Raw genomic sequence first — 26,620 nt, 5'->3', positions numbered from 1 at the left:
TCTCATTGTGGTTTTAATATGTGTTTCTCTGATTATTAGTGATAGTGACCATCTTTGCATGTCTACTGACTTCTTTGGGAAAATGTCTATTGAGGTCCTCTGCCCACTTTTTTTTTTTTTTTTTCTTTTTAAAGATTATTTTATTGAAATGCCTCCTAACATAAAAATGCCAAAATAAACTTTGTATAAAACATACATATGGTTGTCAAAAATAGGGATGTAATTCCCAAACTGTCCCTTGCTTTTATTTTTATAGTGCATTTTTTTTTCCCCATTACCATTTATCTCTGTACCTTCTTCCACCTTCAACTCCTACCTTCCCCTCCCTATGATTTGGGTTTTTAAGCAAAGGACTGGTCATCAGGGAGACCAGAAAATTCCATCCTAAGCCCAGCAGAAATATATGGTGGGCAAGTCCCAAGTTAAAGATGGTACAGGGGCTTATACTCTACCACTGTGTTAACAGGAAACACCCATTAGTTTGAAGAGAAAAAGCTTTGGTCTTCCACAGGACGTGGAACCAGATTAGGGAGGTCGGGGCCTGGGTAACCAATCCTGATAGTGCAGGCAGGACTTTCTCATGTAAGGTGCATGGTTCCGAGAAGAGTCTATGAACACCCTAAACTTCCAAGCAAAAATTGGAGTGTATGCACGTTTTCCTGGGGAAATGGTCCTTCCCTTCTCATAGATCCAAGAGGCTAAAACCCTGAGCTATGGTAAGGAAGCCACCAGATACATTTAGAGCCAGCCAAGCTAGAGAACTTGCAAAGCTGTCACTGAAAAGTTAGAAGATGGACTCACAACAGACACAACAGAGCACTGTTTTTGTGCTCTTCTAAATGTATTTCAAGTTCCTCCCAAAACAAGGCCTATGAACCCTCAGGTTCAAGTATGCTTCTGGGCTTGGTATTCATTCATCAACATTAAACCCCTGGATAGGAGATGGGGCAAAGCAGGACCCCTCCTGCATGGCATGAGTCCTTTGCTGATTTCAAAGATGGCAGCAGTGGCCAATGTGGAAAACACACTGGACTTTTCCTCTGGAACTGGGCCGTGATAAGAAGTGCCTGTCAGGAGCATCACCATCTTTTCCCTGACTACTCCTCTCTAGTTTCTGAAGATATACCAGAAAATAATCTTCTTTGATGACACTGGATAATTCCGAAAAACAAAAATACATGCTTCCAAAGCACTGTGCTCTCAGATATTCTGGGTTAGTTCAGCTGTCGGATGAGCTGATTGATGCGTTCACCTCGATAGCCAGGTAAGCCCATCTCCTTGAGGAAACCTACTCTATTCTTGGTCGCATGACGGGCCACTGAGAGCTGGAAAGGGCATAAGAACCCTGAGATCACCTGGAAGTTCTTCCCCGGGAAGGCAATTCCATGAATGAGGTCTTCCAAGCAAATGATACCAAACTTCCCTAGGTGCTCCTCAATCACTGTGTTGTCTGTCAAAGGGATGATTTTATTCTTGACCTTGGCTTGTCCACGTTTCAAGATGAGTTCCCGGACAGACTTCAGATTTGGAAAGCCCCAGGTCACATAAGGTTCCACTATACGCAGTGTTTTTATGGTTCGGGGGGTCACTTTGACAAAGACACCACTGAAAATCTTCTTCAGGCGAAGCCTTGCAATGGTCCTCTGTACCACTAAACTCACTCCATTAATCCTTTGGATGCGTACAACAAAGGCCAAGGAGTGTTCATCTGGCACTTCCAAACCATGAGGTTTCACTTCCAGTCGTCTGAGGCGTACTTTGTCACGCTGCTGCCGCCAGGCATCGTGTAGGAACCATTCCAGTCGCTTAAACTTGATATCTTTTCCTTTCCTCTGCTCCTTCTTTTCCAAAAGTGCCTGCTTTGCCTGGGTGGCTTTGAGGGCCTGATAAGCCTTCCTCTTTTTCAGGAGATTTTCTGGAACCAAAGGGATCTTTTTCCTTTGCTCTCCCTCCGCCATCTTTGCAATGCTGCGGCTTCTCCTCTGCCCACTTTTAAATTGGATTGTTTGTTTTTGTGTTTTTGGTTTTGGTGTTAAGTTGTATGAATTCCTTATATATTTTGGATATTAACCACTTATCAGATGTATCACTGTAAAATATCTTCCCCCATTCAGTAGGACTTTTTGTTCTGTTGGTGGTTTCCTTTGCTGTGTAAAAACGTTTTAGTTTGACGTAGTTCCATTTGTTAATTTCTTCTTTTGTTTCCTTGCCCCCAAAATACTTCTAAGAGTGATGTCAAAGACTTTACTGCTAGGAATTTTATGGTTTTAGATCTTACATGAAGTTTGTGCTAAAGGAAATGACAAAGTCTTTTGTTGTTGTCTACAGACTTCCTCAAGCTGAGCTTTTTAATTTTTGATATTTGACATGTGAGAATGTTAATCTATATAATCGACTGCTTTGTTTAACTTTGTTTTTCTAACATTCATCACAGTGTCTGCACCGAAGAGATGCTCTGTAAGTGTTTGCCAACTGATGAAAGGGTTTGATTTCCGGGACCGATTGTTGGGAGAGTTCGTAATGAAATAGTGACATTCCTAGTTACTACGGTCAAAGTACATTATCACCATTTTGGATAACCAATCAATTTCCAATAAAGTAATTTAGAAAATAAAAATAGCCTTGTCTTGAAAATAACTGTAGCCCTCACCCACTTTACCAAAACAAGCAAGCCTCTAAATATGGAGAAGATAGTAATTCACAGCTAATCTGTTATTGAGGTAGATGAATAGGAAACAAACTTACATAATGCTGTAAGTTGTTGCTGGCTAAGCAGTTATGGTATTCAAGTCTCAGCTCCTCTGGTGGAATGTCAGTGAAACCTGAAGGGAGAAATCAATTGGAATCTTTAAAATAAATGCCAATATTTTTGATAGAATAGTAAAGCTAAAGGGGCGAGACAAGAAAGTGCACTAATGTTGATATTAGAAAATTTTCATAATCATAAGGAAAAAATTAGAATAAAATGTAGTTGGTTATTATCTTTGAAGGGGAAATTCTTTTTCTAAATATAAATGGAGAGGAAGAACTAAAAAAGAAAGTTGACTACATATACATTCAAATTTCTATGTAGAAAAATACTCTCTATGTCAAACTATAATAAGCAAAGTTAAAACGCAGATGATAAGCTGGGAAAACCAGAATGGCGACATGACAGGAGAAGAACTAATGTTAACATATTAAGAGTTCTTACAAATCACTGAGAAGAATAAGTTAATATGAGCAAAAACAACAAACAGCCAACTCACAAAAATTTCAAATAGCCAATAAATAAATGAAGTAAAAAAGTTCAATTTAAAAATACAACTGAAAATTAAGATAAAAGCCTTTACTTATCAGACTGGCAAAAATTAAAAGTGAATATTATTTATTGGCTTTAAGAATTTGGCGAAGCTCGGTGGGACTGAGCATTGGCCTGCGAACCAAGTGTTGCTGGTTGGATTCCCACTCAGGGCACATGACTAGGTTGCACGTCAGGTCCCCAGTTGGGGGCGCGAGTGAGAGGCAACCACACAGTGATGTTTCTCTCCCTCTCTTTCTCCAAAAGTAAATAAATAAACAAACAAAGAAATAATTAAAAAAAAAAAAAAAAAAAAGGAATTTGGTTAAGTGGCTCTGACCAGCGTGGCTCAGCTTGTCGGGCATTGTCCCACAGAGTGAAAGGTTGCCAGTTCGATTCCCAATCGGGGAACATGCCTGGACTACAGGCCTGGTCCCCAGTTGGGGCATGTGTGAGAGGCAGCCAATTGATATTTCTCTCACACATTGATGTTTCCCTCTTCTATCCGCCCACTCCCCCAAAAATAAATGCAAGAAATCTTTTAATAAAATAAAAGAAAAAATGTGGTGAAGTGGACAGTCTCCTAAACTGCCATTGAGGGGACTAAAAATGTACAACTCTTACAGGAGGAAAATTGTCATTAAGCATCAATTGCCACAGAAATGTTCACACCTTCTGATCTTAATAGCATTGCTAGGATTTAACCTCAGGAAATAATCAGATGCATTGAGTCTGTTGCAATATACCGCCTGGGTGTAGTATAGGACGAAAACCTGTTCTTGCACAGATATGTAGCTGGAAAAGAATGATGTTAACGGCCTTTTCAGATAGTTTGGAATATTCTTCTTTGACGTCACACCAGAACTTGACAGGTGGTAGTTTCTAAAAGTTTAGCTCCAATGTCGACTCAAACTTTTTGTACTATCACATTCAATTCACTGGATAATTTTGCACTTCGAATGGACTTTTTAGGTATGTATAATTTTGCAACGTTACAGATTAAATATTTGGAAAATACTGGTTCACTGAGTTATCGAGAACTCCCAAACACGGCCAAATGGTCTTTTACAATATCAAAATATTCATATTTGTTAATGTCACTATCCATCTCATCAGAAGAGACTTTATGTATCGAGAAGTTATCAAGCTCACATGAGAAAAAAATTTCTCCATCATCTAATATTCACTTGAAAGCTTGCATTTTATCATTGTCAGTTGTTCTCTATGAAGTAACGGGCTCCCTTCATTTATTTTTAAAGAAAACGTCACCAAATACTTAAGTCAAAATAACCGTAGTTGCCACTTATTCTTTCATTAGCCATTGTTCTGTGGGGGAAAAAAGTGGCTGGTTCAGCTCCCAAGTCAAACGAGCACACCAGGACTTTCCTTTCAAATACCCATCGCACTTGAGTATGTGGCAGAAACAACTTTGTGTGTGCTTCCCATTTGGTCACACAATATAGTAAAAAAGGTTTGCACTCAAAGGTCAAGAGCTAATAAAATTAAAAACTTCTACCATTTCATTTCGGACATAATCTTAAGTCAAAAGGACATTAACCTTTTTCATTGACTACTGTTATAATTTATGAATACGGTTTATTGTTTCTACCTTGATTTACCCTAAGATATAAGGAGCTTTACTCATCGATTTTTTTGCTTCAACTGTGCAAATGTCAACACAGTGAAAGTGGCAACTCGTGCATTAGTATTATTATGAAAAGATTTTTGAACTCGTACAGCTCCTGCAAGGGTCTCAGGAACAGGGTTGCCAAATTGAGCAAATAATAATACAGGATGCCCAGTTCAATTTGAATTTCAGACACACACACTTGTAGTATAAATATGTCACCAATGTTACATGGGTTATTCATATGCTAAAACATTATTCTTTGTTTACCTAAAATTGAAGATTCACTGGGCACCCCATATTTTATCCGGCAACCCGACATAGGGATCTACGTCCCACACTTGGGAGGAACTGCTTTAGGGCATTCGATAGGCATTAGGTTCAATGCTGAACTGATTTTACAAGGCTAATACTTCTTTATTTTCTTTACAGAAAAATCACCAGCTGGAGTTCTCTTATTTCCTTGTTTTACTTATTGTCTCCTTCCCTCAAGAACATAAGCTTCATAAGGGAGGGATCTTGCCTATCTTGCTCACCAACATATCCCCAGCACTTAGAATAGGGCCTGGCACTAAAGAAATTCGGTGAGGATCTGTTGAATGAGTACCGAAGCAACTGAGGAGTGGTGTGATGCAAATGCTTGCAGAGAATGAGCAGGCAGAGCTGAGACAGAGTACAGATGCCAGAGTTCTGAGGGAGTGCAAGGACTGTCATCCGCTAGGAGCCTCCTATTCACTCAGGACCAGCCAGGTGGGCTTAGCAGTGTGGCAGTTTAGGTTGCAGCCCAGAAGGAGCTTTAGAAACTCTAGACAAAAGAAAATGGGAAGGGAAGGAGTATTCTACAGAAGTGTTATCCCTGCAGCCCAGCTAAAGCTCCTGACCTTCAAACATTATCTCCAGGATAGGCCTTCACATGCTTTATGAAAAACAACTACCCTTAAAAGGAAAGACAGGGAAGAAAGAGCAAGCAGAATCAGACAGCTAAGGCCTTCGTGGTAGGCAGGATATGACTCTTCTATTCACCGCAGGCAGCCAAGAGGTTCTGAAGGGGTACCTATGGAGAGCCAAGAGAGTAGAGCCTCTGCTTGGGCTTACAGAATTAGAACTGTGGTGGGTCCTGATGTTACTATTTTCTCATGAGAACCACATATCTTAAAAGAACTATACCTTTCAACCTCAATCTCCGAATCATGAAGTTCTGCTGCAATGCTCAGGCACTTTAAAGAATGTCCAACCTCTCCTAACTACAGCTAAGTTTTTGGTTCATTTCTTTATTTGGCATGGTCTCGCTTTTAGAGAATGAGAGTTGTAAAACATAGTTTAAAAATGTACAATTTCTCAGTTACCTGAAATGCTAGATACGTTTCCCCCTGGTGAATAAACGGAGAACGGCCACTGACCAGAGGACTCCCAAACCGCCACATCTTTTACCATTTCGTCCCTGACAAAGAAAAAGAAAATAGTTTTCATCTGCTTATTAAAATTTATCTTTTCTAATTTTCAATGATTGAAATGTTAAATTGTAGTAAATATATAATTTTAGGTTTCTCATTATGTTTTCTCAAGTGTCCTTTAAAGCAGAAGTTACAGAACTATAAACTACATTTCATGTGATAGATACAATATTAAAGAAGTTCATAATTTTGCTTTTGCAGTACACGGAACCATTCGCTAATTCATTTCATTGAGAACAACTGTGTCATACATATATTAAAGAACTAAGATATAATAAAATACACAATACAACTTTAATTGTTTTTGTTCATTACCATCCACATCAATGAGTATTTAACTGGGAAAGACAGGAAGCACTCCGTAATATAGAAGCATAACATTTTTTTAAAAAGGTAGGACTTTAGAGAACATTTTGTCTAATTCTCACATTTTGCAAACGGGTGAAGAGACCCACAGCCATGCAGTTCATTTGTTGGCAAAGCTGTGGATAGTATCTGCTCTAAATTAAATCCCCTCCTATGCCGTCCAATAAAGTTAATACTAAAATATTTTTAAGTGATTTATTTTAGGTATACATGATTTTATATAGTACTTAATTTATACTTCATTTTGTATTCTGTTGCCCTCAGCATCATAAAGTAAGCACTTTTTCCAGTATCTGAAATTTATGTTAATAATCTATTCATAAAGAAAAAAGAACATATATTGTACAAGGGTTTTCATTATTATGTGAGGCATTGGAAAGACACTAAATGTTCAATAATAGAACAATAGTTATATAAATTATGACACAGAAAAAATAAATACTTAAATATCAAAGTTATACTTCAACAACAATTTAGAGAAATAGAAAGAGAACATTATAGCAAAACAAATGAACATAAATAAATGAATTAAAAAAAAATCAACTCGGAAGTCATGGGTACCCACAATGGAATGCAGACTGTGACAACACTATCTGTGTATATTGCAAATGTTAAGGCAGAGCCTATTTAAAAATAATGGAATAAAAGTGATGCTGATTAAAAAAAAAGAAACAGCAGTCTGATATAAGTTAAATAGATTATATTAGCTGACATTTATATTAAAATAAATGTATTTTTAGACTTAGGTACAGTGCTCAGAAGCTTTACAGATACAAATGTAAAATAGCAATAAAATACCACATTCTCCATTAAATGTAGTTCAACAAAAATAAGAAAAAAGTTTAATAGTACGTATGCCTGCTGGAGTGTGGGAATGGGCATTAACACATACAATGTGGGTTATATAAACTTGACATGGTCTTTTTTTTTTTTAGTGCAGTTTAGCATCATATTGAAAAATTGCATGTGCTTTTAGAATCAGGAAAATTCACTCCTAAGAATCTATTCTATAGCAATCAAAGATGGGATATGAAAAAAAAGAAAAAAACAAAAACTTTCCATCAATAGAAATATGGCTATATAAATGTCACAAGGATACTGCAGACTACATTTCAGTTGTTAAAATTTGAGAAAAAAATGTTTCATTACTGATGTAGAAAATTATCCAAGGTCTATCATCAAGAATAAAATATAGCCCTAGAATAATATAGGTCCAAGCAAATAGAAACCAAAACATAATACCTATTTCTGCGTTTGTAGAAGAAAAAATTTTAAGATATATAATTTTAACACATGGGGAGGGTCATGTATATGCAGAAAGAGATTTTTCAGTTTTCACAGTATAAAGTCAGTGTATTTTCCTTTTTAAAAAAATAATGTCACTCACACTATTAGGTGCCTAGTATGAGCTGGATGTTGGGGATAGAGAGATGAACGAGAGAAAATGAGCAGGATAAACTGACATGTAGACAATTAATGCTAATAATATACTTGTACTACATTTGATTTTTAAAAAGGTTCCCACACATATTTCATCTAGTCTGTTTTGAAGAGGAGCTTAGCATAGTTAGGTGTGAAGGAGACAGACCTTGGTGGCCACTGACTGGTCACGTGACTTTATGTTTGCAGTTTTTTAAAGAGCAAGTAAATTAATAATAGCAACATAAAAGAACACCCAAGGTTCAAAGACTGGCTCTTTTCTCTGATTACAAGACACTTCTAGTCCTGAGTTCTTTTCTTCATTCAAAAATAATTTACTGCTTCTGAAAACGGGGCAGGCTCTCTTCCAGACCCTGGGGCTACCACTTCAAACCCCAGACCTGCTACAGTCTCTCGGACACCCTCACCCCACCCTGTTCCTGATTCAACTATCCCACATTCCTCTTTAAGAGCAAAGTATATGTTTTAAGAATACAAGCCTTCATAAAAAGTAAAATGAACGACTATGTTCTGAAATCCCTTGAATTTGATTTAGTTATTCAACATGGTCAAGGGGCATTTCTTTCCTGTGTTTAAGAGAATTGTGCACTTCTGTTTCCTTTCTAAACTTTTCCACATCTGGGCACCTGGGCTCACATTTGGAAGCAATTTGAATGCCATGACCAGGTTAGCAGTTACAAAGAGTGAGGACAAATGATTCCAAATGATCAGTCAACCCCTAATCACCAAGTATTGAAATCAAGTGGTGGAACAGGAAGGCGATTTAAAAAAATTTCCAGTAGTCCCTCTCTATAACGCGGTTCACTTATCGCGGCCTCACTGTATTGCGGGATTTTTAAAAATGTTATATTTAATTATTTGTCATGGATTTTTTGCTATATCGTGGGATTTTGCAGTAACGTATGTGTATGTTCTTAAAGTTATGTAGGTTTAAGAGTGTAGAATATGTTTAAGAACATAAGTAGTGTTTATAAAAGTGTGGAAAAGGTTAATAAGGGAGTGGGAAAGGTTAATAAGGGACTGGGAACAGTTTATAAGTGTGTGGGAAGGGTTTATAAAGCCTTACAATATATATAAATACTAAAATAAATGTAAGGTTCCTACTTCGCAGATTTTCACGTATCGCTGGCAGGTCCAGAACATAATACCCACGAGAAGTGAGGGAATACCATATTTCTCAATTACAGTTTACTTTCAACATTACATTAGTTTTAAGTGTGCAGCATAGTAGACATTTCTATAACTTATGAAGTGATCCCTGCACTCCCATTAAATCCAGTACACCTGTGGCACCATACATAGTTATTACAATATTATTGACTGTATTCCCTAGGCTGTATTTTACATCCCCGTGACTATTTTGTAACTGCCAATTTGTGCTTCTTAATTCCCTTCACCCTTTTCACTCAGCCCCCTAACCTCCCTCTCGTCTGTCAACCTTCAGTTCGTTCCCTGTACCTATGAGTTTGTTTCTGTTTTATTTGTTCATTTATTTTGATTTTTAGATTCCACATATAAATGAAATCATGTTATGGTATTTGTCTTTCTCTGCCTGACTTATGTCACTTAGCATAATACGCTCTAGGTCTATCCATGCTGTTGCAAATGGTAGGATTTCATTATTTTTACGGCTGAGTAGTAGTTCATTGTATACATATATATGTACCACCTCTTCATCATCTACTCATCTATTGATGAGTAATTAGTTGCTTCCATATCTCAGTTATTGTAAATAATCTTGCAGTGAACACTGGGAGGCATATATCTTTTCAAATTAGTGTTTTGGGTTTTTTTCAAATAAATACCAAAAAGTGAGATCATAAGGTAGTTCCATTTTTAATTTTTTGAGGACTCTTCATTCTGTTTTCCACAGTGGCTGCACCAGTCTGCATTCCCACAACAGTGCACAAAGGTTCCCTTTTCTTCACATCCTCGCCAGCACTTGTTTGTTGATTTATTGATGATAGACATCCTGACAGGTGTGAGGTAATAGCTCACTGTGGTTTTAATTTGCATTTCTCTGATGGTTAGTGATGTTGAGCACCTTTTCATATGTTTTTTAGCCATTTGTATGTCCTCTTTGGAGGATTGTCTATTCAGGTCCTATGCCCTTTTTTAAATTAAATTGTTTGGCTTTTTCTGGTTTTACGTTGTAAGAGTTTTTAATAAATTGTGAATGTTAACCCTTTTGGATATATCATTGGTGAATATCTGCTCCCATTCAGTAGGGTGTCTTTTTGTTTTGTGCATGGTTTCCTTTGCTGTACAAATTCTTTTTATTATAGTTTGATGTAATTCTATTTGTTTATTTTTGTTTGCTTCCCTTGCTCAAGGAGATATGTAAAAAATATTAGTAAGAGCAATGTCAAAGAGTTTACTACCTATGTTTTCTTCTAGGAGTTGGTTTTTAGGTCTTACATTTAAGTCGTTAATCCATTTTGAGCTTATCCTCAAATATGGTGTAAGAAATGGTCTAGTCTCATCATTCTGCTTGTATCCATCTTGTTTCCTGAACACCATTTATTGAATAGATTGTCTTTACCACATTGTATTTTCTTGCCTCCTTTGTCATTGATTAATTGACTATATAGGCATGGGTTTATTTCTGGGCTCTCTATTCTGTTCCATTGACCTGTCTCTGTTTCTATGATAGTACTATGCTCTTTTGATTACTATGGCCTTGTAGTATAGTTTGGTACCAGGTAGTATGATACTTCTAACTTTGTTCTTCCTTCTCAAGATTGCTGTGGCTATCCAAGGTCTTATAGGTTTCATATAAATTTTAGAATTATTTGTTCTAGTTCTATGAAAAGTGCCATTGGTTCTGATAGGAATTGCATTGAATATGTATAAATTGCTTTAGGTAGCATTGGCATTTTAACAATATGAATTCTTCCTATCCATGAGCATGGAATATACATCCATTTATTTGTATCTTTTTTAATTTCTTTCTTCAATGTCATAATTTTTTATATATGGGTCATTTAACTTCTTGGTTAAATTTATTTGTAGGTATTTTTATGCAATTGTAAATGGGAATTGTCTTCTTAATTTCTCCTTTTGTTAGTTTATTATTGGTGCATAAAAATGGAACTAATTTATGAGTATTGATTTCGTACCTTGCTACTTTACTGAATTTTTTATCAGTTCTAATAGTGTGTTGGTAGAGTCTTTAGGGTTCTCTCTATATAGTATCACGTCATCTACAAATAATGACAGTTTTACTTCTTCCTTTCCAATTTGGATACCATTTTCTTCCTTCTTTCCTCCCTTTCTCCCTTCCTCTCTTTCCCTCTTTTCCTCCTTCCTTCCTTTCCTTTCCTTTCCCTTCCCTCCCTCCTTCTCTTTCTTTCTTTCTTTCTTTCTTTCTCTTTTTCTTTTCCTTCCTTCCTTCCTTCCTTCCTTCCTTCCTTCCTTCCTTCCTTCCTTCCTTCCATCCTTTCTCTCTTTCTCTCTTTCTTTCTGATTGTTTTAGCTAAGAAGGAAGGTGATTTTTGAAAATACAGATACCTGAGCCCTACCCTCAGGTAATCTCAGGTGTGTTTATTGAATAATCCTCAGGTGATTCTAGCATTCACCCAAGGCTGAGATCCCCTGCTAGTAGCCCTGAGAACCTAGCACCCGGTACAAATTACAGGGCACCTATAACATCCAATTATCTAATGCAGCCAGGCAAGCTACTCTACTGAGTACATCTAGGCTCTTAGCTGATCCCTTTCCTAGCTCATTCCATGTGATTTTGCAAATGATTCTTTTCCCAGTAGTCTTGAGAAAGCAAATTTCTAATATGTATGTTATAGTGAAATTTAGTAAGTAGATCAGAAGTTAGCTCTCTAGATTTCTCAGACTTGTTAGCAACTTTCATTACTGACTTGCTCTATAATAATCTAACAGATGTTTGTTCTCCCAGCCTTAGTTGTATAATGACCTCTTATCTACTTCAAAGAAATTATAAAATTATACTAAATTTTATTAGCATCTATAAAGCATTATGGCAGCTTGATAAATATGTTTAAAAGTGAATTATAGGTAATAATAATCTGACAAACATAATTATTATTTAATGTAGAATTTATAATATTGTATGGATCCCAACATATTTTCTACAATATTTCTTTGCGATGGGAATTTTTATGTGCAGTATCAATTCACAGATAAATTTAATTACAGTAAATGTTCCTCACCATTGCTTAGAGACCAGTTTCTACCTTTAAAATAACAGAAACAGATCTAAGAAATATTCATAAAAATAATAAAACTTTTAAGTGAAGTTTTCCTTTCAACTCAAAGATGACTAAATCACTAAAGAAAGTGTTACAAAACTTTTCCTACTGAGCACAAAAATGAATGCTTTGTGTTATGTTTACTCTTATTATTTTCACCTAATTCTGTGCTGCTATTTCTATAAAAGTGACATCTTATTTAATAACTTAATTTTCAATGGTTAATTCAGACAAGAAATGCAATAAAATATGAATTCAAATTATTAACTGCTAAAAGCCAGAACTGTTTAAACAGTCATATTAATTAAAACACCCTTTTCATTCCATATTAGTGAGTTTTTATGCAGATATGGTTCATTCAATTATGGCAGTAGCACCTTTAAATGCGCTTTAAAATCTTAAACAGAATTTTAGCAACTCATTAAATGTGAGCAATTTCTATTTCACCATGTGTGGATAATGTGTTTAGGGCATCTTATTTTAACAGCGCTCTATTGTGCTAAAATATGTGGGTGTAGCACTATTAATAGACTGTACTGCTCAACCCTTACTCTATTTAGAGGGAGGTGGTTAAGACTACTTCACCACTCTGTGCACAAGGAAACTTTGTATTCAGCTTGAAAATTTTTCTGTTATAATTCAGCTTAACCTGTTTCGTACAGGGAATGGGCTGCAAAAAAGAAATTCTTCATGGAGCTAAGAAGTACCTGAATTGATGAGATAGGTGGAGCTGTATTACTACAAAAGAAGTTTTCATTATAAATTTTTAAATTTAATTAATTAACTTATTTATAGGGAGAGAAAAAGGGAGGGAGAAGAGAGGGAGAAAAACATTGGTGTGGAGTTGGTTGCCTCTCACACGCCCCCAACTGGGGACCTGGCCTGCAATCTGGGCATGCGCCCTGACCAGGAATTGAACTGATTACCTTTTTGATTTGTAGGCCTGTGCTCAATCCACTGAGCCACACTAGCCAGGGCTCATTATAATTTAAATTGTTTTATTTATAACACTTTATGGGGATTTAGAAGAAATGCCTTTCATAAAACTGATGTAAGTACACTATACAAGGAAAACTGTAATGCAAACATGGCATCAGAGGCAACTATTTATGATTCTAAAGACTTTAACAATTCAGTGCTAAATGTGGTTTTTCTTTGGAGAAGAGTCATAAAAACTCCCTGTAAATATGGAAGTGTCCATTCAATTCAAAATGAAGTTCATTTAAATTTTGGCTTAAATTTGCTGATGTACATGGAGCCCATGAACACTGTCTAGTAGAAGTTTGTTGAACTATAGTTAACTCATGATACACAAACTCTTAAAGGAAACAAAAATGCTCTGGATACTTAGAAAAGGAAGAAATAGGGCATAAAGACAATCTGTTGCTGGCAATTAATTTGGTCCACTACAATAAGAAATAAAAGCAAGTGAGTGATATTTACATAAGCAGCCACACAGGGGGCAAACTAGAGTTTTCTAAAATTTCCTGTAAACTACGTAGTCAGGATCAACGAGTAAAACATCAAAGTGGAGTCAAACCTCATTTAGGGGACAGAAAATAAGAGCAGAAATAAAACAAGTGATGCCTTTTAAGGGAAGCAAGATTTTGGAAGCTGAGTTTAAAACAACACTCCAAACGGCCAATGTGACTCATAACATGTGCAAAGAAGTCACCATAGGCTAGCCACCCTTTTTTCTTGAGTTACTTATTCTAACTACATCTAAAATTTTTTAAAAGGAGAAAGGGGACCACACGTTGTCCTCTTCCTTGCCTCTATTGCCTTTATTTTTGTTTTCCTTTAGATCTAATTAACCAAATATGGAAATTCACTCAGATACCCCTCTAGACTGCAAGTTTTCTAAACATAGCTTAAAAAATAATACTGACTTATGTGATACCTCCAGTAATACATTTTTTATTTTAAAATTATAAAACATTTTTTTTTCTTTTGGATAAACAAATAGTAATTTATGTTCTGTACTATTGTTGTTGAAAGCCAAACCAACTCAGTATTCCTCAATGGCATTTATGTATTTTTTTTAAAACACCTCTGATGAAAGGATGGAAGATGAACAGAGTGAGTATGCAGGGCCACTGCGGGCTTGGTGACCAGAAAGGAAGCAACTGTATGTGAAGGAAGGCAGAGCAGTGATGATGGAGAGGAAGAGAAGAACGGAAGGATATTTAGTAGGCAAAAGCCTACAGAACTGATCAGCAATGCTCTTTGGATGTGGACTGGAGGACAGGGAAAGGGGAAGGACTAGGACAATTTCAGTTTAGCTGCTGGTAGTAATGTCACTTACTGGGACCAGGGGACAACTTGGAGGCTTCTTTTTTGTAGTGACAGTGAGAGTAGATGAAATGATGTTCTCTCTACAAGTCAAAGTATTTGGCATACTCAAAAAGTTTTATCATCATAGTTTATCAAAAACCGATTCTGCAAGCCACATAAGTTGTTGCCCAACTATTTTTAACTGACTCATTGGTTCTCCAAGCATATAATCTCTAAAGGTTCCGGGACCGGTAGACATTCCCATTTTAAAGTGGTTCTCAACGTTTGCTGTACATTATAATAACCTGTGGGTGGGCCTTTAAAAGTACTTACACCAAAGTCCCATCCCAAAGTTTTAAAAATCAGAATCCTAAAGATCAAATCACAAGTATCAGTATTTTAGAAACTTTCAAATGACTCTAATGTGAAATACTCTGACTTGTGCAGGTGTATCTCTCACCATTGACAGCACCTGGAGGTCAAAGGCTATCTGATTTTCATCCTTAGACTCCCTGAGCCCAGCACATGCTAAGTACCCAATAACGGTCATTCATCCCTACTTTCATTGAAGGTAAGTTTTTAGAGATTTAAGATTAGGTTTATCTTCTCCATTATTATTTCCTGTTACCTCATGCTCTCCCCTCATAAACCTCGTGGAATGCACTGCCTAGGGGTGAGGGCAAATTTTTTGCTCAGTTTTTAGTTTTAAAATAAGAATTTTTAAGTAATAGCAGAGATAAAAGTCTAAAAATCAACGTTGCTTTAATTTACAAGAATCTTGATTTTGTTAAAGAAGAGTGAGAATTCAGTCTAGAAAGTTGATTTTGCATATCAAGAACCAGTCTTGGCCTTAGGGCTGGAGTGTATGGCAGGACCCACAGAGTAGGTGACAGTGTGAAATAGTGTAAGACTTGTTTGTCAGGCCCAAGAATAGAATGGTAGGAGATTACAGGAGAGCCACGAAATTGATCAGGGACAACAAATCTTTGAAAAGAGCTCAGTATACTTTCCTTTCAATATATTTGTCATATATTCATCCATGATCCTGAGCATTAGACCAGAAATGACAGTGGGCAGTGTCTAGGCAGTTGGAGCAATGTGGCTACAATGCCCCTACAATGTCAGGGTGGTGTGGGAAAATTGAAGCAGAATTCCTGAGCTGGGAGGGGGAGGGATGTGGGTAGGAGCGTGGCTGACAGACCAGAAAGGGTCTTGTAGTAGATATATGGGCAGAACAGAAGAGCAAAGTGAGGCCATGCATATTTTCTTTTTTTTTTTTTTTTTTTTTTTTTTTTTAAGGGAGGGGGTTTCGAGGGCAGGTTGGACTCAGGGTCAAGGGCTCGGGCGGAGACAGGGCCTGGAAGACAGCCAGAACTGAGATGGGGATGCATGTGGCCTAGGGGTAGGGAGCCACAGGAACGGGGCCTCGTGGGTGGGGGCGTGGCCTAGGTCAGGGACAGATTTAAGGCGAAGGTGTGAGTCTAGGGCGTGAACCTGCGTGGGTCCACCTGCGTGAAAGATGACTGGACGTGGTCGGGAACCGAACCCAGGAATCCGTCCTGCGCGCGGCCTGGGGCCGGCAGCGGGGGGGGGGGGGGGGGGGGGGGCGTGGCCTGACGGCGTGATTGGCAGGCGGAGCTGATCCACGAGGACATCCAGGGGGCTCTGCACAGCTACCGCTTTGGCCGAGGGGATCGCAGGGCAGCGGCGCTCAGGTAAGGGGGCTGGGCTGGAAGTCGGGGAGAAGAGGGGACGGGTGGGGTCTCCATTTCTCAGTCTTCCCATCCGAGAAATGGGCAGAACGAATTCTGAATGGAGTCAAACAAAACCTCTTCACGTCTTGCGTGTACCTCCCAGACAGGGGTGCCCCTCTGCAGGACCCCCTTTTTCTGATTCTGGTCTTCGTTTTCTCCTCCCTCGAGCTGTTTTCCTCCAAAGAGGTGCTTCCTACCCCTGCCCCGCCCCGCATCTTGGATTTCCCCCGACCACTCTGAGCTTAGGTGCGACCCCTTTGGGCAACTGTGTCTGTTTTAAGTCCAGAAAATGTCCCCCTCCATGGAGTTTTCGGGGCACCCAAGTCTCAGGCTCTCTCGAGGCCATGCATATTTTCCAACAAATATCTTGGGACAGAGGCCAAAGCCCAAAGCTCAGAAATAATAAAATGGCTCTGCCTCAAAACTTAGGAGTGAGGACTGAAGACTGCAAACCAGATTCACACTTCCATTCTCAACGCGACCCCTCATGCCCAGGTCGTAAAATCAGACATGTATTCCAACCTGAGTGATAGAAAAGGAAACGGGTTGGGTGAGTTTGAATTGCTTTAATTGGTAAACAAACTTCATCTTAATGAGGCAAGATTATTTTATTATAAACCTTCCTGTGGAATTAGAAGCCTGACAGTAAAGTCACCTTGAGTTATAGATGAAAAAAACTTACACCTTTATGCACAGGACTATATGAGACTGTATGCTTTGTTGGACGGCCATCTATCTGTTGAAACATTTGTTGAGTGATATTAAGTTCTGGGCCACATATTAGGAACAAAGTGAGTAAGTGAGGTTAGTAAGTGAATGGATAGTCAATGTAAAAAGTGTTAGAGGCAAGTCTCTGCAAGGTGATAGGGAAGTTAAGATAAGGTGTGCCTAACTCTATAGGGATGTGACATGGCACAGTGGAAGGAGAAGAGGAGCCGGTCAGGGAATACATCGTAAAGAAGTCACTACATGAGTTGGAAATTTAAGGATGAGATGATATGGATGCTTGCTGGAGAAAGGTGAGCAGATGGGGAGAGTATTCTAGGCAAAGAAACAATGTGCACAAAAGCAAAATCATGACAACTTGGAAAATGCCGTGCACAGGGTATCATGGTGACCGAGAGGACAGGACGGACTCCAGAGACGCTTAGGAAGTAGACTAGACTAGGCACAGTGATTCACTGACTGCACATGTAGCATTTGGGAGAAGTTGTCAGCATGACTTTGGATTCGGGGTTTGAGAGTCTGAATGAGTGGTGGCCCTATTCGCAAGACAAGGACAATAAAGAGAAGTCATTTTGTAATGAGAGGGTGAAGTTGATGAGTTCCATTTTTAGACTTGCCACATTTGAGGTTCCCATGATGCACATGAGTTGAAGTATCTGGGAGGTAGTCAGAAGTACTGGCATAGAGCTTAGGGGAGAGGTCATCACCACACTATAAATGTGAGATTTACCAGTGGGTGAGTAGTTGAAACTTTGGGGAAAGATAAGTTTGCTCAGGAAGAATGCATGAAGAACAGACAATGATCCAAGTGAAATCCTGGAGGAAAAAAAAAAGACAAACAAAAATCTTGAGGGGGTGAGCAGACCATGCTGAGAAGAATGAGAAAGAGTGGCTTGAAAGGGAGGGGAGGATTAGAGCTATGGGAGAAGTGAGGCTGACAGAGAAGGGAGTAATCAAGTGTGTCAATGGCAGCACAGGGGACAAGTGGATAATGATCAGAATATCACTGGATTTATCAGAAGGCATCATGCCCTCAGACAGAACAGTTTCAAACAACTAGTGGGAGTGAAAGTCAAAGACATGGGTTGCAGGCTAACTGGGAAATGAGGAAGTGGAGGCTGCATGACTGAACAGTGAGAGAGGAGGAGGTTGTAGATTATAAATAGCAAGTGGAGTAGGGCAAAGCTACATAACTGACCAAACAAGTTAACAAGGAAACAATACGCAGAACTCACCGCTCTGTGAAATCTAATTTTCCACTAGTGGCTGACCTGGGCATCTATTTCTAAAGGAGTTAACTCCAGATGCCAAACTTTGAGAATATGGCCTTTTTGTCATTATCATTCACTGACATTCTGGAGTTATGGATGTTTTGTTGTAATATATTTACATCTGATTTTATCAATGTCTACAAATACCCCATATCTTTAAAAATAGTGGAGAAATAGAGATGTATAAATTCGTCAACATCAAAACATATGGTTCAAAAGCATTTTCCAAAGACTCAGTAAATTCTGAATTGATGACATCTAATCATGTTTCATATTATTTTCTGAATACATACTAAATATAAGTCAATTTATCCAAATTATCCTCTAAAATGCAGACAATTTTCAAAATGATTAAACAGATAATTTTATAATCTTATGCTCTAGGTTGAGAAGGTTATATATATTGTCATGTTCTGTGGGTATTTACTGTAGTCTCAAATCCTATCATAGTAAATATTTTCAAGGCATTTGTCATATCATATTAGTAATAGTTAATTATCAAAAAAGCTGACCTTCTGCAAACACAATCAAGATATAGGATTTATGTTCAATCAATAACCTTAGTGCTGGCCAGTTGGCCTTCGTTGGGAGACAGCTACGTCTAATCTGCCTTTTTCATACCTGGGTAATCAAACAAGTACGAAGAAACCTGTATTGATTTCCTTTTGTGTAGCCTAATACAGAAAGTGGTCAAAACAATGAACTCAAATTAAAATATTATGGTAGAGAAAATTTTGGTTCTATACCTTCTTTGCTTATTCTGACACACCTCAAAAATAAAATCACTAAAGTAACTCCAAGATCTTATCATCTCCAAGATCTTATCATCAATTAGTAACTTTTGGCAATATACCAACCAGTTAAAGGTTAGTTCATATAAAGACAGATCATGTGATATTTGTTCCAGTGTACTTAGTCATCCAGGGCTTGATTCCTACTGGGGTATCCCTTTGGAGTGCAGGGAACTTTCACAACAGAAGAGTTCATCAAACTCAAGCTCTACAACAAAACCATTCCAAATGTCTCTAACTAGGTATGAGTAGGAGACAACTTGAAAGTTATTAAGGATAATTAACTACATTAAATAAGGATAATTTACTATTAAACAGATGAAGGTTCTTGAACCTTATAATAGAGAGTTTGTCCCTTTTTTATGAGCTGGATTTGTGGGTTGTACACCCATTGGCCAGCCTTACCTATGGGAAGAGAGCATACATTACTAGAAGAACAACCTACCACAACACCCAACTATTAGCCCATGTGGAAATTCAATTAATACTTGTTCAACAAAATAAATGATTTCATTAATAGTACTACTTTCAGTGAATTCTAAGCCAGATTAGACATACTCAATTCTGATTCAGCAGATTCTGAAACTGTTACAAGATGTTTTTTTAGGGAGCCATAGCATCCTATATACTACCAAGTTCACTTGGTGTAGTGAAAAGGATGTGAACTAGAAGAAGAAAAACCCAGATGGTATCCCAGGTCACCACTCAACCTGCATCAGTGCAAGTGACTTGCTCACACCTTCTACGGCTTTTTTTTTCCTCTTGTGAAACTGGTATGATAACTGCCATTACCAGATATGACTGGGTGTCAGATGAGACTGAGTCACAGCCAGTTAAGGTTTAAAATGCCATTAGAAACCAGAGTCAAGATAAAAAAAAAATAAAGAAGTTAAAGCTCTAAGAGATTAAAGCCTTGCTCAAGATCAAAGAGTAGATAGCTGAAAAGTTGAATTCAACACTATTCATGATAAAGAGACTGTTACATTTATAGAGCAATTACCTTATCAACAAGTGTTTTTTTAAAAAAGAAATAATATTTTTAAGTGATGGTAGTGATAAATTACATTGTCAGTGGGAAGCATCTCTCATTCAGGGGCCCTAGAGATCATCTAATCAAATACTCAACTTTTACAGGTAAGAACCTGAAACTAGTAAAGTTGAATGAAAAATGAGGTCCCCTTTTTCTATAAAAAAATACCATCTTATATGTAAAAGTACTTTAAAAGGGGGATAAAAGGCTCTAAATGTTAAGTGTTTGAGATGAAAGTTTAGACAATTAATGATTGTGCATAGGCTTTGAAAGACTCTGAGTGTTTCTGGACTCACTGTTTCTGGGACTGTGTGGCCTGATGGACACCATGTGGTCATCTGTCTGTTTAAATTGTGGTTTTGGTGGCAGGGGAATGGAGGGATGAAACAGTATTTGTTTTCTGCCTTGATCTGAGCGGTCAGTAGTCAAGACTGGTTAAGGGAATGGGTTAGCATTTGAAGTGGAAAAGGACTTTTTTTCATTAACTTCTGAGATGTAGGGCAAGAGTACTGCCATTGTGGGTGCAGATGTCTAAGTGTGACACTGAGAATTATACTTTGGGCATATCATGATCTGCACTATACACATAAGCTGGTGTGATCCAAGACAGCTGAATTACATATCAGTGGTAATAAAACTATAGGTGTACTCTAAATTAGGGAATGCAATGAAGCTTATAGCTTGGGGTCATTTTCCAAACCATTTATAACTTAAGCACATTTAATCTCTGTGCTGTTGCTAAATTAATAATGCTTAAACAGAATTTTGTGTAGCCTCTCTTTCAAAACCCTTAGTGTCCCTTCTCTATGCCTATAAAATAAACTCTTTTGGCCTCTGTCTGCTGCTCTCCCCCAGTGTAGTGTCCAAGAAGAGGCAATAAAATAAAATGTTCTGGTGGGAATCAGCACACTGGACCTAGGGTCTAATCCTGGCTTCACCGTTTACTGACTGTGCAACGTTGAGCCTGTCCAAGCCTCATGCTTAACTGAAACAATACAGGTCAGATCAAGGCTCTGTGGGACGCTCAGTCCAGAAATGTCAAGGATGACACTTCAAATGCAGACATCTGAAGTGTGATGAGAACAATAATCATGAAGAAAAGGAGAAGGCCCTGCACTTTCCTGCCTTCTGTGCCTTTGCACATGAATTTCCAGTGACAGGAAATGCCCTTTCTTTCTAGTTTTAGGACCTTACAAAGTTATAAAGACACAACTTACAGTCTACCTACTAGAGTCTAGCACAAAACCTCGGAATAATACTTCTTTGTCACAATAATAATAATTTATAAGTATACCTCTTTTTCTGGAAGAAGAGATACCATTGCCCATCCCGTTAAAATGATAACTGATATTTGGACTTGTGCCTATTCTTCCAATAACCCAACATAAGTAAAAAATGTAAAGTAGCATGGTGTGTGTGTGTCTGTGTGTGTGTGTGTGTGTAAGGGAAATGGCCCAGAACTCTTCAGGCAGACTGCTTAGACTCATACTGTGTCCATTTAAAATTCTAGAACCTTTGTTCTGTGGAGAAAGCCAATTTTCCCCTCAAGTAATGTTTTCCCACACAATTAGAGACAAAAATAATTAGAGGAAGCTCTGTTCAGAGAGGAGGGGAAATACGTGAAAAAATTATTCAATTTCTGTTCTATGGTAGGAAGAACTAAATCACTATACCATTCCAAACCCATCAAAGAAAATAAAAACTTTGAAGTCCCACTTCGTGTCATTTAAATACCAGCCAATTACTCATATGATACAATTGCATCTCACATAAACAAGACCTCTTTTCAGTATGTAGAAAAAGTGATTATTTTCCTTGATACAAATATCAGATTTGATCTGAAGACAATTTACTTTTCTTTTGATGTCTGCATGTTCATATGAAACTTACAGTGCCAAGGTCAACGATGAAGCAGTCCCCCTTGTTGAAACTGTGCCAGCTCAGGGGAACTTCTATGGCCCTGACCACTCTCCGACCCTTCACGTGCAGGAGCCTCCGGGCAGTCAGGTCATTGGTGATAACATGATTGAGTCCAGATGCTACACCTCCAACCTGATCATGGGAGGGGACAGAAAAAAACAAAACCTGTGACGCTTCTAACCAGACACAGTCATGTATAAAAGCAAAGGTAGTTGTGCCCAAATGGTCTGTCAAGCCAAGAAAAAAGCCACCTCAGTGCATGTGAAAAATTAAATAGGAAGAAGAGAATGCCTTGGCAAATCAACAGGCTTTTCAAAAATAAAAAATTAGGTTCTTTGTCCTTCCTATCCCAACATTCAATTTAATAACTGCAAATATTTGCTGAGAAGTGTCAGCATATAAAACCTGGTACATAAACAAAAAGAAGCCGTAGTTCTTGTCTTTTGGGAACTAATTATTCTCAAGTCATAGAGCACAAAGGTAGACAAGGATTTCAAGGAAAAAGGCAACAGGAGGTTGGAGGAGCCAGAGGTAACAAGCACGGATGAGGAGCACCCAGGGAATGAGGCCCCTCAGAGTGCCCACCGTCACAGCGTTAGGACACAGAAGGGAGTTAAGTGCTGGCCAGATAATGGGCTGCTTCTATTTATGGTGCTTGTTTTTACATTTTAAAGAATCACCTGTCTTATTTATCTATTCTTCGGTAGAAAGAGTTTACTAAATATGCCAGTGCAAGGTATTTATAGTCTACATAAGGAGAGATGAAGATCTTGGTTGCACATCCCCAACCCAAAACAAAATAAAATACAACCACACTGAATTAAGAAATGCTGAAAAAGATACTAACTGCATCAAGTACATCTTCTTGCATTATTTGAAATCAGCTTTTATCATTTTTTCCTGTTAGAAACAATAAACTTATTTTCACAATTAATTATGAGGTAATGTACATAATAAAGATTCAGTATAAATAAATGTATTATTTATTGATCAGAAGTCTTCTATGATGTGGTAAAAAAATTAGCAGTATAAGAAACCTATAAAATAATCCAACTTTTAAATTTATTATATAAACATATACAGAGAATCAAAAAAAAAAAAAAAGGTTTAGCTGCATATATAATCCTTAACACATTCTTTATATTTCCATTGACTTTAAATTTTTCCCATTCTCCAGGAAAAGGCCCTCATGAATAGAACAATTTTGTTAGTATGGGCTAGATGACTTCAGGACAATTATAACCAAAAATTTTAAGAAATATATAATAATTTTCCATTTTATAATTGTACAAAGATTGCCATATTTTTTGACTAAACAATTATATAATAAAAATGCATATAAGTTATCATCATATATACACTGTTCTTAGCCATTTCCATTTTTTTCAATAAGTACATTGTGATCTAATGAAAAGTAGTATAAGAACAGTGTAATCTGAAAGAGTTATAAACCATAGACTAGACTGAGTATGCATATACAACATTTAGGTTAATTTCATATAGTGAACCAACAGAACTTTTAACAGTACCTGAAAAACTAATTTTGTCTCTTTGATGCCAAAAATGCAAAAAAGAAAAACTAAGTTTGATACATGTCTGTATCAGATAGTAAGTAGTTCTTTTAATATTGTTTGAATCGACCCTAGAAACTCCCTGCCTCTATCTACTCCACAGAATGAAAACAAGGTGGGCGTTTACCTTCAACAAGTTCCTCTAAACCTGTGACACGAAAACTACACTTTTCCTGGTTGACAGATGTCAGATGGCTGCCAAGGGCTGGGTCTCCTTGAGTGTGGAAAAGCTGTGATTAACTGGAGATTGAACATGAGGGAGCAGTGGTAGGTAATGGTCCTTTATCATCCCTCTCAACTCCTGAAATGCCTCACAGAGGAAAAACCTCAGGTCAATGAAATGATAGGAGAAGATGGTCTTAATGTTTCTGCCTGAATCTTTACATCACATATGACAACTACATATGGTTGTTGCTGACTTAGTAAGGGTAGGCTTGGCCAAGTTTTCTTCTATTTCAAATAGACACAAAAAAATTGTCCTGACATTTTAACCATTTCTTTACGTTGAGAGCGTCCCAGTATAATGATTACCAGCTTAGGTACAGGAGTCAGTTGGCCACTCACTCACATACTAGCTATTAGGCCTTGGCAAAGCTACAGTCTCTCTAAGCTTCCCTTTACTTATTTTAATAGGATGATGACAGAAACTGCACCACACAGCTGTTGTTTAGATTAAATGAGATGATGTTCATGACGTGCTTAGCGCAATCCTATAAGCGTGGAATTAAGTATAACAGTCTTTGCTATGCTGGGTGGTAAATTATCTTTGCTTCTACATTTCCTATCAAGTATTGTTGCAACTGCAACACCTCATCTGCTCAAGGTCACTAATGATAAGATAGTGAACTGATTTTTGTTGCTGATAAATTTGACCTCCATTTGCAAATATCCTCTTTCTTAAAAAATGCTGATTCACAGTGGCTTTAATGTTGATAATTAGAAAATAATTATCCAATAACTATAAAATTACTTTTATCATATCCAATTTTAAATATGTATTCAGAAGTTTGATTTCAGAGGTCTTGCAAATAGCCATAAGGATTACTAATAACGTAACTTCCTATTGATTGAGAATGCGCTATACAGTTATTTTATTATTTAAGTCAATCCTTAACCCTTATGACACTTATATGAAGAACCTGTTGTTATACTCACTGCACATTTGAGAAAACTGAGCACAGAAAGCTTACATACTTGACCTGAGGCAAACCAGTAATTATGTGGAAGAAAGGGGTCCATAACCAGTCTGATGACATAGCACATGCTTCTAGTAATCGTAACACCCAGCTTTTTCAAAATGTTGGGTTCACTGACACAGAGGAGGTTTTACAATCATGTGACATAAACTGTAGGAATTCATGTAAATTAAATAAAATGAGAGGTAATAGTTCCATATTTAGGTTGACTGATATCCTAGAGTGGAAAAATGATTCCAAGAGATAGGAGAACTTGATAGTATTTTGTCCTTATCTCAATGGCATCACAAAATATTCAACTAAGTCTCTAACCAAGTAAGAGTAAAAATAAACCCTGGCACTGTAGTAGGCAAATTTAGTGTATATTCAGAATTCTAGTTCAGCTCTGAGGTCTTAGGTCTTCACTAGGCTAACATGCTTGAAGGGGCAGTGCTAGGCTCTGCAGAATACCTATTGAAGCATGTTTGATTTTGAAAAGGAGTGTTTCTAAAATGTTAGTCTAGGAAGGGTATTCCTCAGTCTTTATCTGAACCCTCCAGGGACAGAGGGGTGGTGAAGGATGGCCAGTCTGCAAAGGTCACTGAGAGAGTTCCCCCACAAAGCTATCTTTTACTGAAAATTGACTTACAGGGGCAGAACTACTTAACACTTTGTTTTTTTCTTTAATTTTTAAAAATAAAGCCAAATACACATAAACTCTGTGTGTTCATGCCGGTGTATGTGCATCTGAATTTATGAGGCTGAACCACACATAATCAACTCAATGGTTTCATTTGTATCATTTCCAACATCAAACCACACTATATGGGAAATGTGTGCATAGTTCTTTGTATTAACGGAAGTTATAACTGTTATAAATACTATATTAAGATATTCTGGAACAACTGAGATTCCCACATCATGGATTATTTGCAGCAAAGTCAGCGATTCTTCTGAATATCAAAAACAAAAACTGTTGATACCCAATTTATCAATTTTAATGATTGAAGTAATTTTACTTCAATAATTATTTGTGACAACATAGCTGAAGGCTCTTAATGTTCTTAAAAGTCAACATATTAAATGTAATCAAAGCTCACATATTGCCACTACACATTTCACAAACATTTATTGAGCACTTACTATGTGTCCAGCAGGTACTGGTGACATATCAGTGAACAAAACAGATTAAAACAAAAAAACCCCAAAAACTCTGCCCTCACCCTGACCAGTGGGGCTCGGTTGGTTGGACATCATCCTGCAAACCAAAAGGTCACAGGTTCAATTCCTGGGCAGGGAACACGCCTAGGTTTCGGGTTCAGTCACCACTTGGGGTGCCTACAAGAGACAACTGATCAATATTTCTCTTGCAAATCAATGTTTCTCTTTCCTCCCTCCCTCCCTTCTCTCTTTAAAATAAATAAACAAATAAGTAAGCACATCCTTGGGTGAGGAGAAATAAAAAATTTAAAAAGAAAGAATCGTTTAAAAAATATTGTACTTTTATTCTAATGAAGACAGAAAGAGAAAGGTGGTCATAACAAAAACTGTTTGAGAGAACAGCTTACCCTGTATTTCAAACCTCCTTTGAAATAGCCAACAAAATCAGTAGACTCATATCCTTGAAGTTCTCTATTCTGCACTGGTTTGCCGCCCAAGTAGTCATCCAGCTGCACAGTAAAGATGGCGGCTGCGGTGCTTTCATCCTGAGAACACTC

General features: G+C 37.6%; 2 protein-coding genes and 1 long non-coding RNA gene across 4 annotated transcripts in view; 1 reads left to right on the top strand and 2 right to left on the bottom strand.

The window, feature by feature from the left end:
• GATAD1 (GATA zinc finger domain containing 1) overlaps positions 1–26,620 on the top strand; it is a 484,957-nt gene that overhangs the window by 15,936 nt on the left and 442,401 nt on the right. The window lies entirely within an intron of this gene.
• On the bottom strand, positions 821–1,977 carry LOC150001565 (large ribosomal subunit protein uL30). The gene has a single exon (XM_090287857.1). The coding sequence runs from the start codon at positions 1,956–1,958 to the stop codon at positions 1,215–1,217; it is 744 nt and encodes a 247-aa protein (XP_090143983.1). The 5' UTR covers positions 1,959–1,977; the 3' UTR covers positions 821–1,214.
• On the bottom strand, positions 2,342–26,620 carry LOC150001564 (uncharacterized). Its single transcript, XR_016513191.1, has 4 exons — positions 26,471–26,620; positions 22,127–22,288; positions 6,254–6,348; positions 2,342–2,822 (listed from the first exon to the last, which is right to left on the bottom strand). It is a non-coding gene; the product is annotated as an uncharacterized LOC150001564 (long non-coding RNA).

This window comes from Furipterus horrens, unplaced genomic scaffold, assembly GCF_987537825.1.
Source record: "Furipterus horrens unplaced genomic scaffold, mFurHor1.1.pri manual_scaffold_9, whole genome shotgun sequence".
Classification (NCBI taxonomy): domain Eukaryota; kingdom Metazoa; phylum Chordata; class Mammalia; order Chiroptera; family Furipteridae; genus Furipterus; species Furipterus horrens.
Note: the sequence above shows the minus strand (reverse complement) of the source record. Positions and strands in the feature narration are given on the sequence as shown.